Source organism: Zootoca vivipara, chromosome 1, assembly GCF_963506605.1.
Source record: "Zootoca vivipara chromosome 1, rZooViv1.1, whole genome shotgun sequence".
Lineage (NCBI taxonomy): Eukaryota > Metazoa > Chordata > Lepidosauria > Squamata > Lacertidae > Zootoca > Zootoca vivipara.
Genome location: NC_083276.1, coordinates 7,808,484 through 7,835,289, shown reverse-complemented (window position 1 = coordinate 7,835,289; position 26,806 = coordinate 7,808,484). Strand labels below are relative to the sequence as shown.

Below are 26,806 nucleotides of genomic sequence, written 5' to 3'. Positions count from 1 at the left end.
GCATCTCTGAAGAGGGGACTTAGGCAGCTGTGAGGAGGCAGGGCCCTTCAGTCTCAGCAACTGCTTCATTAGGTCTGCCAATCACGTTTTGGCTAATAAAGAGTTAACTTGCACAGTGTGATTTACTGCTGCCTCGCTCCTAACAGCAGCCTTTTGAGCAGGGATGGGAAACCTGTGGCCCTCTGAATCCAACTCCCATCATCACTGGCCACTGGTCCAGGCTGGCTGGAGCTGATGGGACTTGGGAATCCAAGAACATTTGCAGGGCTGCAGGTCCCTCATCCCTTCTCTAGAACTTCTGAGGCTACTACCACTGGCTGCTACTATACTTGATATTGCAAATCAATGTATGAGCTTCATAGCATTCACTCTCATAATAATCTCAGGAGGAGAAGAGAAAGAAGACTGAGACGGAGGACTGAAAACTGGGGCATAGTTGTAGTAAATGGTAATAATTTTTTAAAAAGTACTGTATATTCCTGCGTCTAAGACTACTTTTTAACCCTGGAAAATCTTCTCAAAAGTCGGGAGTCGTCTTATACGCTGGGTCGTATTTCTTATATGGCGAGGATACAGTGGTACCTCTACTTACGAATAACTCTACTTACGAATAGTTACAGGTAGGTAGCCGTGTTGGTCTGAGTCGAAGCAAAATAAAAAAATTCCTTCAGTAGCACCTTAAAGACCAACTAAGTTTATATTTTGGTATGAGCTTTCGTGTGCATGCACACTTCTTCAGATACAACCTTTTGTGTATCTGAAGAAGTGTGCATGCACACGAAAGCTCATACCAAAATATAAACTTAGTTGGTCTTTAAGGTGCTACTGAAGGAATTTTTCTACTTACAAATGTTTCTACTTACGAACGGAGCTCTGTCCGCCATCTTGGATGCGGTTTAGATAGGATTTTTTCTACTTACGAATTTTTAGATAGGGTTGCTTCGACTTACGATTTTTTTTCTCCCAATGCATTCCTATGGGATTCGACTTACAATTTTTTTCGACTTACGAATGTGCGTTCGGAACGCATTAAATTCGTAAGTAGAGGTACCACTGTATCCCAAACTCTATATTTTAACTGGAAAAGTTGGGGTCGTCTTATGTGCCGGAATATTCGGTAAGTCTGAAATAGCCCTCGCACACCCACACCAGGGCCATCTATATCTGCACTCTATTCCCTGTGAACGAGAGGGGAAGAATAGGAAGCATGGATGACTCACCTTGATGTTAGGGAGATAGATCAGACCACTGAAGGAGGTGAGGTTGTTGTTCTGCAAATTCACGCTGGTGATGTTCTTAAATTGGTCTGCTGGCGCAAGATCCACCATTCTGCATCAGACAAAGGAAGGAAAGAAAGAAGACATTTAGAGAGGGCGGAAGGTAAATAAAACTTGATGCTGTTTCCCGCCCTGAGGCATGCTCTAAGGAATCACCGACAGGGTTTTTCTTTCCCTTTTCAAAGCAAGTGGAAAACATTTTGGGAATTACAGGGACAGAACTACTTAAATCGTGTAGAAATTTATTTATGTGTGCTACTACAGCAGCAAGAATGTTACTCGCCCCAAAATGGAAATAAGCAGAAGTCCCAACAAAGGAAAAATGGATACAAAAACTTATGGAATATGCAGAAATGGTGAAACTTACGGGAAGAACAAGAAATCAAGATAACAAACTTTTTAATAAAAGAATGGAAATGGTTTGTTGAATATTTACAGATAAACTGCAAACAGATAAAAACATTAGCAGTTTTAACAAGAGTAGATATTTAAAGTAGACAAACAAGTGAGCAAATTAAATGAATTTGGATATGCAGAAGATATAAAAAACGATAATAGCTTTAAGGAACTGCAGAAAGAGGGGGAAGGAAGTCAAGTTTTGAAATGTTAAAATGATTGTAAAATTAAGGAAATGTATAAACCTGAAAAGTATAAATAAAAATTAAAGAGAGAGAGGGGAAAAACAACAACATTGGTCTAGGAACATAGGAAGCCTTCTTACTCCAGGTCAGACCAATTGGTCCATCTAGCTCCATATTGTCTTCTCTGACTGGCAGTAGCAGCAGCTGCCGCTCTCCAGAGTCTCAGACAGAGGCTTCCCATGTCTTCTACTCATTATCTATTTACCTGGAGATGGTGGGGATGGAACCTAGGACCTTGTGTGTGCAAAGGCTGTGCTCTGCCACTGAGCTACACTCCCTCTCCATGCATGGAAGCAGTGGTGTAGCAAGGTCAGGTGGTACCCGGTGCAGAAAATTTATTGCCACCCTCCCTCACATTGAATTATTTTCAAATTTTTTGCCTGCAAAAATGGTTTGTCTTTATTTCATATTGGGGGGGGAGAGCTTTTTTTGTGGAGATTGCGTGCCTTGTGACGAGCAGACTATCTGCCATTCTACAGCTGAGGGGGAGCCGGCGGGCGGACCGCTTTGGCAGCAGGAAGCCTGCGTGTGCCAAAGCCACAGCGTCTCTCACAGGCGTTGAGTGCCACGCATTTTGTCACCCCCCTCATAAGTGACACCCGGGGCGGATTGCATCCACCTCGCTCCGCCCCTGCATGCAAGTCCAGCTTATACCAGTCCCAACCACTGCATGTTTCATACACACACAAATAAAGACACCAGCCCTTTCATGAAAAGCAGCCAGTTCCCAAAATCCTGAAGGTCTTATTCACATACCAGTGGAAGGACAGCAAGGAGTTTGGCTTCTCTAGGGAGTTTCCCATCCCTAGCCAGGCATGACGGGAGCTGTACTTTTAAAAGGGATTCAGGGAGCGCCGATGTGTGGTTTTAGGAACTCTGCTGACAAACAGAGCTGGAAATAAACAGTAAATTGCAAGAACTCAGGCCAGGAGGAAGATGAATTTGCAGTAAGTCTTCAAAAGGTTTTATTTATGTAATGATGAATTCAAATAGGAATCAATTCCAGTATGATAGTGAGGCAAATAAAAATAAATTCCCGTGGAAAAAATCCCAGGACAAGACCCTGTTTCGACAATTCTTCATCAGCAATGTTTTAATGGTCAGAGTGTACCAAGTATGCAAACATTGCCGATGAAGAATTGCCTCACTATCATACTGGAATTGATTCCTATTTGAATTCATCATTACATAAATAAAACCTTTTGAAGACTTACTCGAAATTCATCTTCCTCCTGACCCGAGTTCTTGCAATTTACTGTTTATTTCTGGACTTCACCAAGAACTCCAGTTTCTACAAACAGAGCTGGCCATCTGCCCACAGTCCTTGTCACTCGTGTTAAAAAATATTACTGACCTGATCATAGAAGCCGTCCAATTTAATTCTTGCATTTTGCTGAAGTTAGAATGGCCCAGTCTTTCCGCAACCATATCCGCATTAAGTTTGCCCCCAAATAAATCTTTAGCGTTTTCAGTTTCAGCTGCTTCCTGTATTGAGGACATTAATATATATATATATTTAACCAAGAGCCAAAATGAAACTTGGAAGATTGAAGCTGGATGTTGGGAGATTCAGGACAGAGATAAGAAGAAAGTAGTTATTCGCAGAGTATACACAGCACATCTGTGTTCCGCGTCTTCCTCCTGGGCCTTGTTCAGAAAGTGGTGGTGGGGGGATGAGTGTTCAGACCCCTGGGCTCTCACTTGTGGGGTGCCTCAGGGCTCTGTCCTCTCCCCCATGCTTTTTAATATCTATATGAAGCCGCTGGGGGAGATCATCAGGGGGTTTGGGCTGGGTGTTCCATCAGTAGGCGGATGATACCCAGCTCTACCTCTCTTTTAAATCGGAACCAGTGAAGGTCCTGTGTGAGTGTCTGGAGGCAGTTGGCGGATGGATGGTGGCTAACAGATTGAGGTTGAATCTTGACAAGACAGAAGTACTGTTTTGGGGGGAAAGGAGATGGGTGCGTGTGGAGGACTCCCTGCTGCTGAATGGGGTTACCTCTGGGTTTCGGTGCGCGTGCATGCGCTGAAGCACTAAATTGTGCTTTGCGCATGCGCAGAAGCGCCGAATCGCGACCCACGCGTGCGCAGACGCGGGTTGCAAACGCTGCGGGTTGCAAACATGCCTCCCGCATGGATCATGTTCACATCCCGAGCGTCCACTGTATTAAACACAATATTCAATAAAGCACAATATTCCACATTGATTCTGTATTCTTTGCTTGGGGCTGGCTCCCTTCTTTGCTTATAAGACATAAAAGTTTTATACATATCCTTTATGTAGGAAAGGAGCTCACCACTGCAGTGCCATCCAAGGCTTTCAGAGATGCGATATGGAAAATTACAAAGAGGCGGTAGTTATCCTGCTTCCAAACGATCAGGTTTCCATACATGTCCAGGATGACCAGATTGTTTAGACCCTGGAAAAGGAGGCTGGTGTTATCAATTGCCTGGTTCTCCCACTTTCCACCATTTCACTGTGTGAACCCTACCAGTAAGGAGTTGAATGCTCCAAGCTTCGACCGCATGGCTTAAGCAAGCCATCTTTGTATTTCTATACAATTTAGAAACTCTCACCATGTTAGAAACTAAGTCTTACTGCCTGTGTTTTCTTACTGCTGTATGGAAAAGCACATGAATCTGACCTTTGAAGAGTCTGCAAGTAAACCACTTTTAACCTACCAGACGTGTGATTTCTTTCTATGCTAAGGGAAGGGGAACTTTGGAAGCAACTTAGAAGGGGATATCTTATAGGTCTAACAGCTTATATTTCCACGCTTTACTTTGCTGTATATTTTGTGATTTTAAATCTCTACTGGGGCTCTCTCACCAAAGAGCACTTGCCCCAAGCCTGGATCTAGGCATCCAGAGAATTCTATTTTTATAACACTGCCATATTGTATATTTAACCAAATACCAAAAACAAGAATTGCAAAGAATAGCTGTATTTCCTTTCGAGGGGGTAACAGACTCAGTGGTTCACAATCCCTTCTCTTTGGCATGACGCTACACATTCACAAGAGTTTCATCCAGGTAGGTAGCCGTGTTGGTCTGACGCAGTCGAAATATATATAAAAAATGGTCCAGTAGCACCTTAGAGACCAACTAAGTTTGTTATTGGTATGAGCTTTTGTGTGCATGCACACTTTTTGAGATACTCTGAAACAGAAGTCACCAGACCCTTATAATATAGTGGGAGGGTGGGGTGGGGTGGGTTTTTCCTCAGGAGCATAGTAGGAGATGGGTGATTGACTTTCATTCACGCTTTTAAAGTGGCAATGTCCCCCCCCCCACTCCACCCCCTTTACCTTCAGCTGATATATTTCTTGGTTGGAGGAAACGTAGTTGTTGCTTATGTAGAGCTCAATGAGCGCATAGGCTTTTTGCAAGCCCGCCAAGGAAGTGATCCGGTTGTTCTCCAGAGAGAGATAATGGAGGTGAGACAAGTTATCAAAAATATTCCTCTCCAGGCTGGTGAGGTGATTGTTGTTGGCACTCAGTCTTGTGAGCTTGCAGAGCTTCGAAATGCCTGGGGAAGGGGAAGCAAGAACATTTCTTACAAGAGCTGTGACACAAGGGAGAGAGCTTTCTCCGTGGCTGCCTCCTTATTGTGGAACTCCCTCCCTTAACAACAACAACAACAACAACAACAACAACAACAACAACAACGATGATGAAGGCCAAGTCCTTCCTGTTCAGACAGGTCTTTGAAAACCAAAGTGCTGATTACTGGGCTGCCGTCAAGGCTGGTTCTAAATGTATTTTGGTGTATTTTAACTCTTCCTAGAAATGTGGAGTCGGAAGGGGTCCCAAGGGTCATCCAGCCCAACTCCCTGCAAGGCAAGAATCTCAACTAACCAGAACCATTGCTCAGTTTTTCACTATTACTTTGCATTTGAGAACAATGTTTTGTAGACGTTGGAAGCCACCTTGAATCCTGGCTTGGGGAAAAGGCGGTACAGTCGTACCCCTGAGAAATCGAACGCCTTGTGAGATGAACCTTTTGGCTCATGAATGCTGCAAACCCAGAACAAAATAAAAAAATGTTGCGACTTCCGTGGCTTCCAATTGGCTGCAGGAGCTTCCTGCAGCCAATCGGAAGCAGTGCCTTGGTTCCCAAACATTTTGGAGGTCAAATGGACTTCCAGAACGGATTCTGTTCGACTTCGAGTTACCACTGTATATTTAAGTTTGGTACATTAAATAACTAAATAAACCAACAACAACGATAATTTCTCAAGAGGAATAAAAAAATTCCTTCAGTAGCACCTTAAAGACCAACTAAGTTTTTATTTTGGTATGAGCTTTCGTGTGCATGCACACTTCTTCAAGAGGAGAAAGAGAAAGCAAAGCAAAGGGACAAAATTGTCTGCCTCCCCCCGCAAATTAAGTAAATAAGTAAAAAATAGAGATAATAAGAATATTTGAAATGCTCGCTGAGGTCACATGGACGATGTTGTGGCACATTCTAGCGACACAACTGGCAACCCAACTGAGCAATAGGCGTGGCTTCCACGAATTGACCAATCACATCGCAGGGAGCTCGGTTCTGGAAGCTTCTCATATTTTTCAGCAAATCCAAGAAAAGTTAAGTTTTTTTAAAAAAAGATGAAAAAAGGTGCGTTCTTTGTAATTTTGCAAAATATATTCGTTAACCGCATGAAAGGTACACCCTGGTGTTAATTTTTAAAAATTTAACTTCCTAGTTTTAAAATGGACTGCCATGGATTGCAAGAAGATCAAACCTATCTATTCTGAAGGAAATCAGCCCTGAGTGCTCACTGGAAGGACAGATCGTGAAGCTGAGGCTCCCATATTTTGGCCACCTCATGAGAAGAGAAGGCTCCCTGGAAAAGACCCTGATGTTGGGAAAGATTGAGGGCACAAGGAGAAGGGGACGACAGAGGACGAGATGGTTGGACAGTGTTCTCGAAGCTACGAACATGAGTTTGACCAAACTGCGGGAGGCAGTGCAAGACAGGAGTGCCTGGCGTGCTATGGTCCATGGGGTCACGAAGAGTCGGACACGACTAAAAGACTAAAAAAAAACAAAGTTTTAAAATGACTAAAGGTTTTGACAGATTTCTCAGAGCACTGGTGGCCAAAAGAAAGTAATTTAAAACAACTGTTGTTCCCGGGAAACCAGGAATTATGTTCACATGTGGCAAGAGTGTAAATATGTACAATTTTTCTAGCAAAGTGTTTAAGGAGATAACTGGAGAAATCACTGGGTTAAAGCTGACCAAAAGTCCAGAGGTAGCATTATTATCAGTTTACGATGGGGTGGAAGGCTCACCAGCTATGAAGGACTTGCTCACAAATTTATTGAGAGCTGCGCGAATTATCTTACACATCAGTTAGGAAGACAGGTGAACTAATATCAGTGTACTGGATGAAGCAAAGATCACCAGTGTTGAAGCAAGGATTCTTCAACATCAACTTTGTTGGACTGGTCATGTTGTGCAGATGCCCAATGATCGTCTTCCAAAGCAACTACTCTATTCCGAACTTAAAAATGGAAAGCGTAATACTGGTGGTCAACAAAAGAGGTTTAAAAACTGTCTCAAGGCAAATCTAAAAAAATGTAGTATAAACACCGACAACTGGGAAACACTGGCCTGTGAGCGCTCCAGTTGGAGAACAGCCTTTACCAAAGGTGTCATGGGCTTTGAAGAAACTTGATCTCAGGACGCAAGGGAGAAACATGCTAAGAGGAAGGCACACTTGGCAAATCCACACCGTGATCAACTCCCGCCTGGAAACCAATGTCCCCACTGTGGAAGGACGTGTGGGTCCAGAATTGGCCTCCACTGTCACTTACAGACTCATTGTTAAAACCGTGTTTATGGAAGACAATCTTACTCAGCTACGAGTGATCGCCAAAGAAGAAGAAGAAGTATAGCTAGGAAGTGGAAGGGGCAAACAGAATATAAAATGGAAGAATGGTATAAAGAGGTATGGGATCTAGCTATTAATGATAAATTAACATGTGCCATTCGGGTAAGACAGGGAATACTCAGGAGAAATGATTTTGAGAAGATATGGAGGGTGTTTGTAGTATTTGGACTTTTAAAACGGAAAGGGGTCAAACCATTGCAAGAGATGTTGAAATTTTGGGAGGTTGGATGGTTACAATGGAATGGTCTCAGTGGTGGGGTGCACATTTTTATTCTTATATATGTATGATTATTACTTTGACAGTGGAAGACAAGAGTGCCTGGCATGCTATGGTCCATGGGGGCACAAAGAGTCGGACACGACTAAACGACTAAACAACAATTACTTTGACAAAGTAAAATTAATAATAATAATAACAACAACTGTTGTTGAGACACTTCATTCTGAATCTGCCTGAATCCTGCCTACGCCCATGGACCCAGAAACAATTCAGAAGCCAGCGCCATCGAGTATCAAAAGCCCTGAACAGAAAGCGTTCCGCACCAGCTGAACTTTCTGAGCGCCGCTTCTCCAAGGCGGACGACCATGCGACGCCTGTCTCCTCCAGGCAAAGCTCTTGCAAAAGCTGCCACTGTAAGGAAGTGCTCCTGGCCTCGGCCCCCTCCCTGGGAGCAGAGCCAAGCCCAGGAACGCCCAAAGCTGTGGACATTCGGAACGGAGCATGCAAAATACCTTACCCTCGAGGGTTGTGATGCAGTTTCCGTCTACTGTGAGCTCCTCCAGATTTTGGCAAGTATCCAGTCCTTCTATTTTAGTGAGATTGTTGTTGCTAAAGGATGCCCACCGCAAATTCTCCAGTTTCTCCAAGCCACTGATTCTGCTGAGATGTTGCCCGTCAAGGTTTAATACCGTAATCTGTCGGGGCAGAGGGAGGGGGGCGAGAATAAAACACAATCCTCACTGTATCACTACGCCGAACCAATGAATTCAGGAGTTTAGGCATGAGAATCATTAGTGCATATGATGTTTGGTGCAAGGTCTATCCTACACTCAACGACAGACAGGAGCATATTTTATCTCATTGAATTTCACCAAGTCTTTTCTTTCTGTATAAAGTGACTAACAATTGTAATAAATAATAATAATCACAATTTCTATATTTCAGTTTCTGTGAGTGCGTGCGTACATTGGGTGCTGCATTTTAAGAACAATGTGCAGAGTCTAATACCTGCGGAAATTCCGACTGATCGTCAACATTTTAAAATTTCTTATTGACACTTTAAAAAAAGATAAACCACAAAACGCAGTGCTGCCGCGCTGATTTGTATCTCATTACTTTCTTTCATCCTCACAATAATGTGGGAATCTAGCTTCCCAGGATTCCCATTTTACAGAGATGGATACTGAGGCAGCGAGACAGTGGCTTTCAAAAGATTCTCCAGTGGACAGGTAACTGAGGTGTGTTTTGGACCCATCTTTCTGAAACCCAGTAAGTACCACCCCGAGAACCCCAGAGATTTCTCTTCTTGCCTCTTGTTGCAATGCATATATGTTTTCAGCAAAAATGCGTCCTTTCCCCCGATACGAATCACCTTTGGCACTGATGTCACACAGTGTAATGTTGACACCATGGGCTGAAACATCCGCCTCTCTTGGCAGCGTCTGTGAATGTGCTTCCCTTAATGTACAAAGAGCAGAACGCTATGCTCATCTGCCCAAATGTGTTCTCCTCTAGCTATGCTATGCGCCGCACAACAAATCGAACTGACAGAGGAGCTTTTAACCTTTTCTACATGGCAAATTAACATGATTCTGGATGATGGGCCGCAACACAGACTATGACAGGATGAGGTGCCCGAGGATCTCCCTGGACTGCCTTGTCCAATGTCCTTATTTTGTGGAACGGACTATAAACGGTGGGTGGTCATTTAGGAGGGAGAATGAGAATTGTGCCCATGTGTACGTTGAAAGGAGCTGGACCTGAGGTTTGTCCGGAGAGCTTGGAAAATGGCTGCCTATCAGTCAGCTCAATGGACCATTAGCCTTAGTGGTTAGAGTAAGACGGCTCCATTATAACCATGAAGTGCTTACTCTGAGGCACCGATGGAGCCACAGAAGGTGGGTTTTTTTTTTTGGAACAGTCTGCTTTTATCTTATCTGTCGAACGCAAACTTTTCCGTTCCACCTGCTTCGTTCCAAAAATTCATTCCCAGTGCCCCCCTACCCTTATTCAGAATGGTAGTTTCCACGAGCCACTAAGGCAAGATAATGACCCAATAAAATTCCAAAAAAGTAACAGCTCATTAATTAAAACTAGTTTATTTAATTCAACAAAACTTTATGAACTTGATGCAGTGATGTCAGCCTTCCAAAGTCTGACAGCCGGCTACACCTCCAGCAGCCCCCTTGCCTCCAGCACCCCCCTAGATCATCCTACTGCCCACTGTACGTTAAAGAGCCACAGCGTTAAAGAGACCCAGCTATTTTTTTCTCCTATGCTGGTTCTAAGAGGCAATGGGAGTGGCACAGCAGGTCCCAGAAGTGGTCGACCTGCTCCCAAAATTTCAGGAGATCTGATTTTACAAGCACGTGGTATTTGATAAGGTTTTCCCCTTACCCGAGAAGGCCAGTTGTTCTGAAACACGTCCACTTTGTTCTGGCTAATCTGGGTCAGGATCACAGCCTGAGGAAGGATGCTCAGTATGCGAAGTCTGTCTTGGTCCGTCCGAGAATTCTCCACCAGAGACACCTGGAGGAACGAAACCACCAGAATGAAGGCAAACAGCAAACGAACGTGCAGCGTCGCAACCCAATAAAATCACCCTTGGAGACATTTCTAAAGCAAATGTGTGAGAGAGGGGGGATTCCCCCCCTCCCAACCTTGCTAGAGCAGGCTCATTTCTGGTTAGGCCAAGCATACTTTCGGCTTTATAAAATGCCTGCAAGGTGGATGAAGAAACTCACTGGTGGAGAGACTATCAGCTTAACAGAAAACCAAGTCTGCCTACCTCGAGGGGTGGGGAACCTGTAACTGGACTGCAACTCCCATCATCCCTCGCCATTGGCCCATGCTGGCTGAGACTGATGGGAGATGGAGTCCAATAGCATGCGGAGGCTTCCCAAAACCCAACCAAACTGATCATTCTCCCCTGCTCTGTTTATGGACCCTCTAAAACAAAAAGCTCTTCCTGCAGTATGTGGGTCTACAGCTCAGAGCATGGGGTGATTGTGGAAATCCTGGTAGACATACGTACAGGACCCAAATGGATCTCCTGCTGCATATCCTTCGAGCATTCCCTCTTGGGAATGCCCACAAAACAAAGTCTGGTCAGAATTGAGCAGACACTTCCAGAGGTAATGCTAAATCCTGGCAAATGAGCCGCCCTAGCCGCTAGAGGGCCTTGAAAATTTGTGTCCTGGGCTTCTTCGACTCGTCTACCCATGTACTATCTGAAACTCAAAGGGCACATGCATTGTCAGGCGTGAAATATATTGGCATTATTTCCAGTTCTGCTACCCCACTCAGGGCCGTCTTTACCAGGGGGTGCAAGGGGTGCAAGGCACCCGGGCGCCAAATTCTGGGGGGGGCGCCAGGTACCCGCTGCTGAAGCCCCCTAAGCTCTTAACTATCTACCTGTTAAGAAATAATAAATAATGTTGATCGAGCTAGAAAAACAAAATACATATATACCTAGGTATTACCGAAATGTATACCTACTGTTTCACTAAAGGACTTTCGACTTTGTGCGCTTATTGACCAAACATGCGCCACCGCGCCAGTGGCGGCGCTTGTCATTCACAACGGCGCCATGCACATGAAATTTGGGGGTGCTGAGAGGATCTTTGCACCCCAGTGGTGCATATGCTAAAGACAGCGCTGACCCCACTACACCTTGCTCCCCTCCCTCCAAAGGTTTGCCCACGAGGAGATGCCCCACTCGGGCTGAGAACTCTTCCTTGCCGCTGCCTTAAATGAGCAAACAAACCCGGGCTATCTAACCTGCGTGATTTTCGAGTCTGCCATGAACTGGATGGCAGCTGCTGCCTCGTCCTCAGTGATCAGAAGTCCGTCAAGGTGGGTCAGAGCCCTCAGCTGGCCAATCACACTCAAGCGTACGGAGGCTGGCTGGCGGCAGGGAGGAGAAAAACAAGAGTGGGGTGACGTTTCTCTTGGACGGAAGCGTTTGGTGGTGTGGGATGTATCTTCACTGAAGCAGTCAGATACAACGTTTTCCTGTTGCCTGGACACACTGGTGAATGTGGCTCCAGACAGGGAGGACTTCCTGTCATTGTGTGTCACCGGGTAGATGGGCATGACCCTAGCTGACCCTGCAGCCATCTCCCCTTTTTTCCATTTTCTCCTTTCAAGCTTCTCTCTTGGACCTCCTCTCCTGGCTCTTAGCAGCGCATGGCTCATCCTTACAGAGGATGGGAGCCGCAAGGTAGAAAGCCTGAGGTCTAGCTCAGACTTATTTTCTCTACAAATGTAACTGTAACCACATGATAAACCCTGCCTTCAGATTACTGCTGTGAACTGAATGTAAGTAAACTTTTACAGTGGTACCTCGGTTTATGAACACAATTGGTTCCGGAAGTCTGTTCATAAACTGAAGCGTTCATAAACTGAAGCGAACTTTCCCATTGAAAGTAATGGAAAGTGGATTAATCCGTTCCAGACGGGTCCGCGGAGTACCCAAACTGAAGCATACTTAACCCGAAGCATGGGTGTAATTGGTTCCGGAAATCTGTTCATAAACTGAAGCGTTCATAAACTGAAGCGAACTTTCCCATTGAAAGTAATGGAAAGTGGATTAATCCGTTCCAGATGGGTCTGCAGCATTCATAAACTGAAAATTCGTAAACCGAGGTGTTCATAAACCGAGGTTCCACTGTACTTTTAAAGAAGACTGTCGTGAAATTATTATTTTAAGAGGGAAACAAAAGGGGAAACTTACCAGGAACAAGCCAGTCTGGACAAGCCAGATTGGATTGCTTGATTTAAATGATTCTAACGAACCCATCAACTTGCTTCCAGCAATCTGCAAGGGAATGTGCTCTGCTGCTGCTTGCTCACTAGCGTGAGGAGGGATAATATTTAATCAATATATCCTCTCCTACTTGCCCCAACATTCCCACAGGTGGTGGCACCTACCCCAAAGTGTAAGTTAACCCAGGGAGAAAGGCTGCCAGGTCCTGCATTGTTCACCTTCCACACACAACTTAAGAACATTTGTGTTTACCAAGGCGTAGGGATGGAGGAAACCTGTGACGCTGTTTGCAAGTTATTGATCGCTACCAGATTTAGTCCTGCCTTGTGGTGACATTGCTTTTTTTGTTTTTGTTTTATTAGTTCTTATTTATGTTTTGCTGTTTACTCCTCGCTTTGGCCCATCTTATAGGGAAAGCAACGTATAAACGAGGCAAGTGAACGGACAGCGAATGAAAGGGACAGCAAATGAAATTCAGCACGGCCTTCTCTACCGCACTACTATGGCAGGAGGGGGAAGTAGCTTCTGCGGCAGCCTCATATCCAACACAGAAGTAGCTGCAGGGTGTGGGGAACCTCTGGCAACATCTGCAGGCCAGAGGCTCCCCATCGCTGCCATCCTATAACAGCCCTCACAGCAGAAACAGGGAATAGTCCTATTAGCATTAACAAAGAGCAGTGCCAATGGGGCTTACTTGAAAGGTCGCACTGAAGTAAAAAAAAGGCCCCTGTGTCTTTTTTTGTTTGTTTGTTTCGTTGCAAGTTCAGGAGGAGATATACCTTATGCCATGGGTTATGGCGGATATCGAGACTGAGCACCATGGGGGTATGTTTCCGTAAGACGCCAATTTCCTCCCCGGCCTTCTTCAGCTGGTTCCAGCTCAAGTCCAAATACTTCAGTTTGTTCAGGCCTCTGATGCCCTCCAGGGTGATGACGTGGTTATGGCTGGCGTCAAAATATTCCAGGTTCGGCTGCAGCAGAAGTAAGATGTGTGAGGATGACTTGAAAAGCAGGCAGCTAGGAAACTAATTCGTTTGCAGAACAATGTGCATGGTATTATGATTGCACTGGGTGGTTTGTCAGTGGAACTGTCTGTCAGTTTGCATTTCTTGGTGCAGAAAGTATTGATCTGATGTGTAGAGATCTTTCCTATTCTACTTAATTCAAGAGGGTTCTGGAAGCTTCTCTGTGTGAAAGAAGCAAGCAGAAGGTTCATGATGTTTCGGTTGTTCCTTCAGAGAAGCTGAGCACAGCTGGCTTAAACTGCTTCTCTTATCTCTTCTGTCAAGGTCATACTGACTGCAGTGGTGTCTCGCAAGATGAATTTCATTCGTTCTGCGAGTCAATTCGTTCCGCGAAAAATTCGTCTTGTGAATCGCGGTTTCCCATAGGAATGCATTGACATTTCTTTTTTTGCCCATAGGAACGCATTAATTAAATTTCAATGCATTCCTATGGGAAACCGCGATTCGCAAGACGAATTCTTTGCAAAATGAATTCGTCTTGCAAGTCATCATCAGATCGCAAGACGCACTCGTCTTGCGAAAAATTCGTCTTGCGAGCTACCACTGGATATAATAACAGGCCAGAAGGAGCCTGGTTTCACTTTCTCTTTCTATCTCTCTTCCTTCTGGTGTGGTGTTCTGTACATAGTATACTTAGTAGGGCGTGTTGAATTTTTCATCTTTAAAAATCCTGATTTGAGGGGTGATAAAAAGTTGTGGTATGATTAGGTAATTTGAAATATATTTTGGTTACTTGTAAATATTTAGGTCTTGCTTGGTAAATATCTATGTGAAAAGTTCCTACTTTTTAACATTTTTAAAAAAAATTCTGTCATTTAAACATATAGGTTATTCCCAAATTTTCATGAAAAGAGATGTTGATAAGTGCCTAAAATTGATTACAAGATATTGTAGTTCTCTTATATATGTATTGTAGTTATCTGTACTATTAATATTATACAACGGTATGTGATATCTTTTTTGCTTTCTACAACCAGTGATAACTGCTTCACTATGACTACAAAGAAGAGAACAAGACAGGGAACATTCACACATATGAGCAACCTTATTGGAAGTGGAAGAGGCATGTTGCCTTCTGAATTACCCACTTTGCGAGACGTGTTAAGATATGGACTGTTGCTGAGAGAACAAAGTAGTGAGGATATGAGAAACTATCCAGCTGCCAGTGTTGCAAAAGACATATATCCTAAAGTACTTGAAAAATGGGATCGAGCAAACTGTTCTTTTGTTTTCCCTGTTGTGAATTCAAGAGTTACAGTATTAGCAAAGATTCAAGAAAGTTGGGAGCAAGCAAAAAACATATCTCTTGGAAGGGGCAAGTTAGATATTAAAGAAGCCTTTGCTTCAAAACTTGACAAGCTCTTTGACATTCTCAATTGCTTAATGTATAAGATGGATTGTATTGATTGTTATAATTAATAATATTTATTTAAAATTAAAAAAAAGACATTCTCAATTGCAAATGTGAAATCATTATGTGCTCTGAATTTGGCTGTGCTACAGATTGCACAAAAGAAGATCACATTTTAGTGTTAAGGTTTAGACTTATTATAAGTTATTGCAAATTTAAGTTAAGTCTGCTGCAACTGGATTTCTTATGGACAGTGCCAATCCTGAATGTATTGGATTTGTGGCCATTGTGCTCATTTGCCTTCAGTAGCAGTAAAGCTTCGCTGGATGAAATACAACCGCCTCTGGTCTATTTCTTGGGAATCCTGCAACATGTTTAAGTTTTTACTCTGCTAACTATACGTCAAGAGTTCTGCTCTGGATCAATATTAAGTAGAATTTTATGCCACAGTCTCCCTCGGAAAGTGGTAGTCTCTCCTTCCTTGGAGGTTTTTCAGCAGAGGTTGGATGGATGGCTGTATGCCAGGGATGCTTTAGCTGAGATTCCTACATTGCAGGGGGTTTGACTAGATCAGGGGTGTCAAACTCAAATTCATCGGGGGCCGCATCAGCAGTTTGGTCACCCTCAAAGGGCCGGTTGTGTCTGTAGGACTATGTGTCCACTCTTTATTATCATAAATTATTGTCACTGCATTCAATTATTACTGTTTTTTGTAATAATGTAAGCTCATTCCCGCCCCCACGCGGATCACATTCCTGCGTCGTGGCGCGTGTGTGGGAGGGGATGTAAACAAGGGAAATTTGAACAAAAGGTGGGGGTCGACGGCTTCCGGGGGGGGGCTCAACTAAACCTTCGGCAGGAAGGAGAAAGCCACTTCTGGGATTAAAAACCTGCAGATGGAAAGAGGGCTTCCCTCTCCCGCCCTGCGCACACCCAAACCCCGCTAGGCAGGATGCCACACGCTGCAACCAACCTCATGCTTTGGAGAGGGGCAGGAACATGCGGTGCAGCGCCAACTCCCTGCTTTGCTTTTGCATCCTCCCTCCTCAGCGCCAGAGTCCCTTCCCCTCACGCTGAGGGAGGGCAGCGGATTTCCCGAGGAGGACGGCAGCGGCAGCCCCAGCGGACGTGCATCTTCGCCTCAGAGCTGCTCTTCCCCCCACCCACGCTGTTGTCGTCTTCGCCACCGCCTCTCCCTACCGGGACTGCAGGCAGAGGAGGCTTGAAAACCTCCCCCCCCCAAAAAAATTCCCCTCCCACCTACTCAAACCGCGAGGCGACTCCATCTGGAGCCCTACATCACGAGGGGCTGAGAGGAGGCGGCGGCAGAACGGGAAGAGCAGGAACCCGTGCCGTCGTCGCCGCCTCCCTCCCGGCCGCCCCCCGGGGAACAGCTCTGCCGGAACTGAGAAGCCAAAGGGCGGCTCGGGGGTGGGGGGCAGAGCAAAAGCCAGGCACCCTCCCGAGTGTCTATGAGGAGAAAACGGGGGAAGAGGGAATCAAGAGAGCGACTGTTGCGCTTCGCCTACTTCCCCCTCAGGCTCACTCCGCATCCCTTTCGCCCGCTCGCTCGTCCACCTCCCGGATGCAGCCGAAGGGAGGAAGGGAAACGGCGGGCGGCGGCTCCCCAGTGCCGCCTCACTCACTCTCGGAGACAACAGCAAAGCCCGCCAAAAAAAACCCCAGCACTGCTCCATCCCGGCACCAACTTTGCCGGCGGCGCCTGTAGGGCTTTCCTACCTCCTCGGCGGGCTTCCTCCTCCTCCTCCTGCATCTCACTTCCCCGTCTGGCTGCTGTGCCACTGCCTCCCTCAGCCTCATTCGAAATTGAAATTCCCTGGCCAAGGCCGTCAGCGCGGCTCCAGCGCCACGCCCTCTGCCTGCAGCCCCGCCTCCGGTTTTGACCCTCGGCTAATCGCAGGCTCCAGAACTACTGTCAGTGGTTATTGTTGGTGGCGGCTACGCGGGCCACATGACGAGGTCTGACGGGCCGGATTAGGCCCCCGGGCCTTGTGTTTGACACCCGTGGACTAGATGGCCTTTGGGGTCCCTTCCAACTCTTCAATTCTATGGTCTATGAAGTCACATAAAAGGTTTTAAGCAGATAAATATTATATCCAATGATGTCCAAAGACTTGCATTTCCCCATGAAAAGCTCCCTTCACTCCAGGGCTTTTTCACTTTGTGCCTTAAATTCAACCTTAAATTTAATTTTTATGAACATACCCACTCTAATGAGAAAAGAGATAGTTGCATTACTCTTACCAAGTGGTAAACGTCATCTAAACAGGTGAATTCGTTAAAACTAATAATGAGTTTGCGAAGCCCGGTGAGCTTGGAGATGTCTCGGAGTTTGCTCAGCCTGTTTCCATGCAGATTCAGAATCTACATTGAAAGAGAAGAGGGGATTGAATGATCTTCTGCATGCAAGCCAGCTGCTACCCTGCCACTGAGCCACAACAACATCTGGAGGGTATCATATTGGGATTGAAAATTTTATTATGGATTTGGGCTTCTGCATTGTTCTGCTGAATTGGTCCTTTTGCTTTCTTAAAAAGAAAAAGAAAAAAGCCAAGCTCTGCCCCTTTTCAATATAATTGGGACAGTTCCGTGCTTAGTCACATTCGGCCCTAAAAGCTTTGCTGGAAAAACTCTCCCCTCTTCACCATTGCAATGGAGAGGCAGTGTGGCCTAGTGGCTAGAGCGGGAGGCCAGGGGTTCATATCCCCAGTAAGCTTGCTGGGTGACCATGGCTAGTCACTATGTCTTGGCGTGACCTACCTCCCAGGGATGTTGTCAGGATAAAATGGAGGCCGGGGGAGGGGGGGCGAAGAACCACACGTGCTTGTTTGAGGAAATGTGAGATATAAATGCAACAATACATTAAAAGACGTTGAAGCTACATGTTCTCTTCTCCTTCCACCTCCATTGCCAGTTGTGGTTCTTCAATCTGCCTCCCTACCATCATCCATCTGTGAAATCTTGACCTGTCTAGAAAGGTGCAAGGAGACTGTGGTGGTTTTTTATTGTTCTTATTCTTTAGGGGGGAGAGAATTTTGAACCCAATATAAAATTAGAAGTGCACAAGGTAAAAAATTAACAACAATGGTTCAAGTTACAGGTAGGTAGCTGTGTTGGTCTGACGTAGTTGAAAGAAAATAAAAAATTTCTTCCAGTAGCACCTTAAAGGTAAAGGGACCCCTGACCATTAGGTCCAGTCGTGACCGACTCTGGGGTTGCGCACTCATCTCGCATTATTGGCCGAGGGAGCCGGCGTATAGCTTCCAGGTCATGTGGCCAGCCTGACAAAGCTGCTTCTGGCGAACCAGAGCAGCACACGGAAACGCCGTTTACCTTCCCGCCGGAGCGGTACCTATTTATCTACTTGCACTTTGACGTGCTTTCGAACTGCTAGGTTGGCAGGAGCTGGGACCAAGCAACGGGAGCTCACCCCATTGCAGGGATTCGAACCGCCGACCTTCTGATCAGCAAGCCCTAGGCTCAGTGGTTTAGCCCACAGCGCCCACCTGGGTCACTTAGCACCTTAGAGACCCCCCAACTTCATGGAACGGGAAGAGTTTGCGGTCTCCTTTGGAAACAGCACCGTGTTGCTTGGATTCTGCAAGAACATCGTGTAACAGAACCTGCTCACCATGATCTGACTGTAGATGTTCGCCTTGGCTACGGCCAGCACCGTCTTTTCATCCAAGCAAACTATTTTGGGCTTGGGCTTAATGATAGGCTTCATGCTTAGAACTTCGTCGTCCCGTTGGAGATCCCGGGAAAGCACGAATCCCGCCGAGTTTCTCCTTCCTTCCTCCCCGGTCACGTTGCTGAGCGACGAGAACAGAGGCTCCACTTTGACCTAGGCAGGAGACCCAGAGGTTTCTCTTTTGGCCACAGCTTGTTACTGCATTTCCTTTGTTTAACTAAACAGGTATATAAATGAGCTAACAGAGAGTCTTAAAGATGCTTCAGTGCACCACTCAGCACAAAGGGTGGGTGTGGGTGGGGAGCCTGTGATTCTCCAGGCATCCTTGGGCTATAGCTTTCATCATCCAACATCTGGAGGGCCAAAGGTTCCCAGCTCCTGACTTAGCAGGACGCCCCCCCAAAAAAAGCCTGGATCTGCACTTCCATGGATTTGACTCTTTGCAAATTAGCTTGGGCTCCCAGGGACCCAGGTGGCGCTGTGGGCTAAACCACTGAGCCTAGGGCTTGCTGATCAGAAGGTCGGCGGTTCGAATCCCTGTGACGGGGTGAGCTCCCGTTGCTTGGTCCCAGCTCCTGCCAACCTAGCAGTTCGAAAGCACGTCAAAATGCAAGTAGATAAATAGGAACCACTATAGCGGGAAGGTAAACAGCGTTTCCGTGTGCTGCTCTAGTTCGCCAGAAGTGGCTTTGTCATGCTGGCCACATGACCTGGAAGCTATACGCCGGCTCCCTCGGCCAATAATGCGAGATGAGTGCCGCAACCCCAGAGTTCGCCACGACTGGACCTAATGGTCAGGGGTCCCTTTACCTTTACCTTTACCAACTGCTGAAGTGGGGGTGAGCCCCTTTAATTAAAGGGAGAGCTTGCTAATTGAGAAAGATGTGGCCATGCATAGGTGGCGGAATGAGTGTGTGCTATCTGTCAATTTCAGGTTTCGTAGACTTGGAAGGGACCCCCAGCGGTCATCTAGTCCTACCCCTTGCAATGCAGGAATCTCGACTCAAGGATCCCTGACAGATGGCCATCCAACCTCTGCTTAACAGCCTCCATCACCTTCTGAAGGAGCCTGTTCCACAGCCAAACAGCTCTTACTGCGGTGTGGCGTGCTTTTCCGTCGTGTGGCCCCTTTAATTGCAGGGGCAAGCTGCCGAGCCTGTACCACAGCTAGCATCGCCACTGTGGCGGCAACAGCGGCAGCAACAGCAAGCAGTGCATTCCTTGTGGGACACTGTCTACTGCCCCTGTAGACAGTGGTGGAGGAACCCTCTCCGGCACCCGGGGCAGGGCAGCCCGTATGGAGTGCACATCTGCGGCATCCTGTATGGACTGCTCATGTGCGGCAACCCGTACAGAGTGCACATGTGCGGCAGCCCACACGGACTGCGCATGAACGGCGCCCATACAGACTGTGCGCACCTCGGCCGCTCTACAGCTGGTGGGGGGAGGCAGAGGCCATCTTGTCACACACCCCAGAGTGACACCCGCCCCCCTCTGCCCTCCTTCCTATGCCCCTGCCTGTAGATCCTAGAGCCAGAGGCAGTCAGGTCACCTTGCCTCATGGGTGGGCCGGCCCTGACTAAATGGCAGCAGCTCTTCTGTAGGTAAAAGGTAAAAATGGTAAAGGACCCCTGGACAGTTAAGTCCAGTCAAAGGCGACTACGGGGTGTGGCGCTCATCTCGCTTCAGGCCGAGGGAGCCAGTGTTTGTCCACAGACAACTTTCCAGGTCATGTGGCCAGCATGACTAAACTGCTTCTGATGCAATGGAACACTGTGATGGAAACCAGAGCACACGGAAATGCCGTTTACCTTCCCGCCGCAGTGGTACCTATTTATCTACTTGCACTGACGTGCTTTCGAACTGCTAGGTTGGCAGGAGCTGGGACAGAGCAACGGGAGCTCACCCCGTTGCGGGGATTCGAACCGCCGACCTTCCGATCGGCAAGCCCAGGCACATTAGCAAAGGGGATCTCTACCCTAGACCCTCCACGCTGAACACATTGCTAGGGAGCAGGAAGTGCGTACCAACGTGATGTACTCAAACTCTACGATGTACTCCGGCAGAACCAGCTCGTGATCGAACACAAACCACTCGCACTGTCGCAGGTTGCAGTCGCAGTTCTTGGAGTCCAGGGAAGAGCAGACTTCTGAAGCTAAAAGGCAAGAGCAGGAATGGCAGATTCTCTTACGGATTCCCCACCCCTCCGTATAATGGTTACTGAAGTTTTGAAATTGTAAGAACAGGAGACATTTGCAGAAGGAAAATAAGAAAGAGAGGAGAGAAAAAGAGCCTGCTGGATCAGGCCAATGGCCCATCTAGTAGAGCATCCTCTTCTCACAGTGGCCAACCAGGTGCCCATGGGAAACGCACAAGGAGCTGAGCACAAGAGCAACACTCTCCACTCCTGTGGTTTCCAGCAATTGGTATTCAGAAGCATTGCTGCCTGGAGTTACAGGTAGGTAGCCGTGTTGGTCTGACGTAGTCGAAACAAAATTAAAAAATTCCTTCCAGTAGCCCCTTAGAGACCAAGTAAGTTTGTCATTGGTATGAGCTTTCGTGTGCATGCACACTTCTTCAGATTCTTCAGTATCTGAAGAAGTGTGCATGCCCACAAAACCTCATACCAATGACAAACTTTTTTTTTAAAAAAAATATTTTTTATTGATTTTTTGACATATAACAGCAAAACATACATCACCCACACACCAACCCCGGCATTACCTAAAATAAAAAACAAGAAACACAAATAAAAACATTAACATATCTAAACATAATAAAAACAAAAACATGCATATATAGTTCAAAAACCATTCATCTTTTCTGACATTGTAGGTTGACCTCCTCAGCCCCCCTTACTGTGGTTCATCTTATACTCTCTTTGGCAATTTCATAATCATCATCTTAACATTGTTTCTTTCTATCTTAAACATGTTTATACCTTTTAAATTTTACACCAAAATTCTATAATTATCCTTGTCATTATAGATTACATATTTATCATCTATGACAACATCATACTCCTTTTCCCTTACATACTTCTTCATTTAATTCATATTATAAAATTCTTTATTTACTTTTATACTATACTAATACCAATGACAAACTTAGTTGGTCTCAAGGTGCTATTGGAAGGAATTTTTTTATGCTGCCTGCAGCTCCACCATGGCTACCAGCCATCAATAGACCTCTGCCCCACACAACAGCAGAGGTTTAGGACCAGAGTTTTTCTCCACTTAGATAAGCTGCCTGCCCAGGTGGACGGCCCCCATTTGCCCCTGCACAGCATGTGCAGAAACCACCTTCTGGTTGTTTATTAGCTTTATATGCCGCCCTTCATCGTAAGATCTCAGGACGGCTCACCGAATAAAACCCAGGATGAAAACGAGGAAGTCATTAAAAACAAAGGAGCAAAAACAATCACCCACCCACCTCCCTTCCTGCAGAAACATTTTATAAGGCTGCAGAGCGTTAATCAGCCAAAGGCCTGGTTGAAGAGGAACGTTTCCGCCTGGTGCCTAAAGGTGTATAATGAAGGCGCCAGGCGAGTCTCCCTGGGGAGAGCATCCCACAAACGGGGAGCCACTGCGGGGAAGGCCTGTTTTCCCGTTGCAGCCTGTCTTTGCATGCGGGGGAAGTCCCTAACTCCCTGAGGATTTAAGACCAGTCGAAGCCATTTCCGGGGTGTGGCTGCCGCTGCATGTTGACAGCTTCTGGGAGCTACAGGTGAGTGCAGGGCAGAGACCAAAGATGGGGAAAAACTATACAACATGTCTCCCACCAGAGGTACTGCCCCTCCCTTAACACACCCCACACCCCATCCTACGTATGCTTTCGAGAAAAATAGAGTTCAGCCCATCCCCTTGCAATACAGGAATATGCAGCTGCCCCGTGTGGGGATCGAACCTGAAACCTTGGCGTCGTCAGCACCATGCTCTAGGCAACCTAGCAACCCAGGCTGCCCCAGGAGGACCAGCGCTTGTCACAAGAGCCCTGCTGGAACAGGACTCAGGCCCATCTAGTCCAGCATCCCGTTCTAACATTCACCAGCCATTTGCCCATGGGAAGCGTGCAAGAGAAGCCCAGGCACAACAGCCCTTTCGCCCCGCTTGGGATTCCCAGCAGCTCGTATTCAGAGGCATATCTCCTCCGACAGCGGAGGCAGAACGTCACCACCATCGCTATGAGCCACACCATCCCGAGCACAGGTGTGGCGCTAACTTCCATCTTCCCGCTTTCTCCGAGCTAGGGCAGATCGCAGCTTTTGGCGCACACCAAAGCAGAAAAAGAACCCAAAGGTTTCAAATAAATGCGGAGGCTTCATGTGTGGGGCTGGAGCTCCATCTAGAGGCTACTCGCTGCCTTGCTATTTTCTTCCAGTAGCACTGGGTGTGCGGAAATATCTGCTCTCCCCTGAGCTTTTTTCCAGGCCCTCTCTCGCCCTCTGCACCAGACTCCTCAGACAGATGGAGACTTCCATTCTTTGCGGGGTGTGCGTGTGTGTCCAAATAGCTTACAAAAGCTTTCCAAATGACTTAGAACTAATTGGGATGTATCTGAAACAGACTGAATGGTCAAAACACATCTATAACCAGTCGTTCCGCAAGAACTGGGAATCACAGAATTGTAGAGTGGGAAGGAACACCGAGGGTCATCTGGTCCAACCCTCTGCAATGCAAGAATCTCAGCTAAATAACCCCTGTCAGGCGGCCACACACCTGGTTTACTGGTAGCACATGTGAAAAGGACTGCAAGCTTAACATGAGTCAACAGGGTGGTGCAGCAGCAAAAAAGCTAATGCTATTCTAGGCTGCATCCATGGAAGTCTAGTGTCCAGATCAAGGGATGTCATAGTCCCGCTCTATGGTGCCTTGGTCAGACCACACCTAGAATACTGTGTCCAATTCAGGGAACCACAATTTAAGAATCATAGAATCATAGAATCGTAGAGTTGGAAGAGACCACAAGGGCCATCCAGTCCAACCCCCTGCCGAGCAGGAAACACCATCATAGCATTCTTGACATATGCCTGTCAAGCCTCTGCTTAAAGACCTCCAAAGAAGGAGACTCCACCACACTCCTTGGCAGCAAATTCCACTGCCGAACAGCTCTTACTGTCAGGAAGTTCTTTCTAATGTTTAGGTGGAATCTTCTTTCTTGTAGTTTGAATCCATTGCTCCGTGTCCGCTTCTCTGGAGCAGCAGAAAACAACCTTTCTCCCTCCTCTATATGACATCCTTTTATATATTTGAACATGGCTATCATATCACCCCTTAACCTTCTCTTCTCCAGGCTAAACATACCCAGCTCCCTAAGCCGTTCCTCATAAGGCATCGTTTCCAGGCCTTTGACCATTTTGGTCAAGAAGAATGTTGACAAGCTGGAACGGCAGCCAAGATGATCAAGGGTCTGGAACCAAGCCTTATGAGGAACGGTTGAAGGAGCTGGGTATGTTTAGCTTGGAAAAGAGGAGACTGAGAGGAGATATGAGAGCCATCTTCAAATATCTCAAGGGCTGTCACATGGAAGAGGGAGCAAACTTGTTTTCTCCTGCTCTGGAGGGTAGGATCCAAACCAATGGATTTAAGTAATAAAAAAGGAATAACTTTCTGACAATAAGAGATGTTTGCCAGTGGAACGGACTCCTTCGGGAGGTGGTGGATTCTCCTTCCCTGGAGGTTTTTAAGTTGGGTAGCTATCTGCCCTGGATGGTTTGGTTGAGATTCCTGCATTGCAGGGGGCTGGGGGTTGATGACCCCTGGGGGTCCCTTAATTCTATGATCTCCTTACTTGTACTACTGTGCATGGTCCTTTTGTATATGTTTGGTTGTTGGGGTACATTACACATATTGCCGATTCCATATAGGGACCCTTATTGGGTACTGTTACATTTTTTAAAAAATAATAAAAATCCCAGGATCAAATTTCCCCAATGAAATCCCAGGAGTACGATATGACAAACTCCAGTTGGAGACACTAACTTACACTTGGATTTCTCTTGCTGGTCTGCAACCCCACTGCTGGCTGTAGTACTGGGGGTGTTCTGGGAGGTCTTGCCAGACCTGTAGACGGAATTGGCGTTGGGATACCTGGCCCGGACGATTGGCTCTCCGTCATGAGCCGGGGTGCTCTGCCCAAGGAAGACTTTTGCAATGATGAGTTTCCCTGAGAAAGAAGAGAACGCCTCGCTTACAAGAACACAAGGCATCAAAACCCCAGAGGAGAGCCCCAGACGATGGAAGCAAAATGAACCAAGTCGCACACACAATGGGTGATTGATCTTGCCTGGATCTGCCCACACATTAAGGATGTCATCAGAGGTCAGTCCCCTGGGTGCCATCCAAACAGAGGTGAAGCGGGTGTCAAGATTTTTCTTTGGAGGTGCCCTGATGCGCTGCCCTACAAAATTCCCCTTGCAGAACACGTTTTTGCATGTTATTCTCACTAACGTGTGTATCTTTTGTGTACTTTAAAAATAAATAAATAAGTGATCTGCCCACCACTCTGAAAGCCTTTCCAGCTGAACAAGAGGGACTAAAAATGGCTTAAGTAAATAGCTAAACAAACAAACAAACAATATACCCATTTTTGCATTCATTCGTTGGAAAACTGCATGGCAGCCTTTGAGGGATGTGTGGATTTTGAAGCACTGGTATGAGAAGGGTGAATTTGGTATAATCATAGAATCGCAGAAGTTGGAAGGGTACTTTTGAGAATCATCCAGTCCAAGCCTCTGTGATGCAGGACTATGCAGCTGCCCCATACAGGGATAGAACCTGCAACATTGGCATGATCAGCACCGCGCTCTAACCAGCTGAGCTACAGGTCTGCATAAAAAAAACCAAAACAGACTGGACATATTTCTTCTTTGTCTCCGGTGCAAGCTGCTTTCCTCTCTGACAGTTCCTCACCTTGTCACAGCAATATTATTTGGATTCCAGTCTCATCTACGACTGATGGACCATCCCGCTAGCACCCACAACCCGCTGCCTTTATTGCAAGGCCTTTTCCAGCTGAAAAGGCTATTTTTATGTGACAAGGGCTCTAAAAATTATTCATGGGTGCTTAGAGCAACCGCTCTATATTTACCACGCCTGAATGTATCATCGGAGTCCCCCTTGCTTCTGGCTTGCTTTTGCAAATATTCAATTCTTGGACATTCGCAGATACTGAGACTGTTGGAGAGCTGAACGCCTCCTTCGCTTCCAGGCTGCAAAGAGCAACAAAGCAAGTCTGAGATGGCAGAACAGATTGACCCTTAAATGCTCTCCCAACATTAAACTACAACAAACCCCTTCCTTCCTATGGAAAGCTACCATGCTAAGCATTTCCAGCTCAGCTCTCCCTTGTCTCTGTTGGCTATTTTTCTGAGTCATGCAGAGTGACGAAGCGGTTTCACCCTCGAAGTAGATGAAGTAGACTCTGCACTCAAGACTTTGAAGACGACTCTTTGCTTGCAGGATGGCAACTATTGCAAGCAGTACATATCATACATATGTACTAAGTCCAATGCAATGCGTTTCACTCTCTTGAGCCCAAGAGAGGGTCTTCTTGCTTCCAAAAATCATTTGAAGCAATGTATAAATTGTAGCTTGTCTGTCCTCTCCAACTCCTCTGGGCGGCGGGTTCTTGGAGTCTCCACAGTCAGAAAAACAACGGCAAGTCCCAGCCTTCAAGTCCCAACCTTCCTACCACTAACTAAGACACAGACGTGCTCACTTTTAAAAGTGAGTTAACAAAGGCAATGATTCAGACCAAACACTCTGAAGCCAGAGGGACACAAGAGGTCTCAATTGAAACTTTTGGTTACCAAGAAGACCAAACTTTAATAAAGAATGAGGAAAGAATTATAATTTATCTTGGAGACCTGTGTAAGCAGATGCAAACATTAGCAGGATTGCAATAACACTTGTA

At 46.3% G+C, this 26,806-nt stretch overlaps 1 protein-coding gene across 1 annotated transcript in view; it reads right to left on the bottom strand.

Annotated features, from left to right (window-relative positions):
- LRRC9 (leucine rich repeat containing 9) overlaps positions 1-26,806 on the bottom strand; it is a 78,107-nt gene that overhangs the window by 18,621 nt on the left and 32,680 nt on the right. Inside the window, exons 13-25 of the mRNA XM_060271210.1 lie at positions 25,982-26,102; positions 24,878-25,057; positions 20,920-21,047; positions 18,833-19,045; positions 17,446-17,565; positions 13,584-13,775; positions 11,817-11,942; positions 10,434-10,565; positions 8,554-8,731; positions 5,227-5,447; positions 4,216-4,338; positions 3,273-3,403; positions 1,221-1,329 (exon numbers count right to left, since the gene is read on the bottom strand). Of these exons, the coding sequence (XP_060127193.1) occupies positions 1,221-1,329; positions 3,273-3,403; positions 4,216-4,338; positions 5,227-5,447; positions 8,554-8,731; positions 10,434-10,565; positions 11,817-11,942; positions 13,584-13,775; positions 17,446-17,565; positions 18,833-19,045; positions 20,920-21,047; positions 24,878-25,057; positions 25,982-26,102 (1,974 nt within the window). The remainder of the gene's footprint in view (positions 1-1,220; positions 1,330-3,272; positions 3,404-4,215; positions 4,339-5,226; positions 5,448-8,553; positions 8,732-10,433; positions 10,566-11,816; positions 11,943-13,583; positions 13,776-17,445; positions 17,566-18,832; positions 19,046-20,919; positions 21,048-24,877; positions 25,058-25,981; positions 26,103-26,806) is intronic.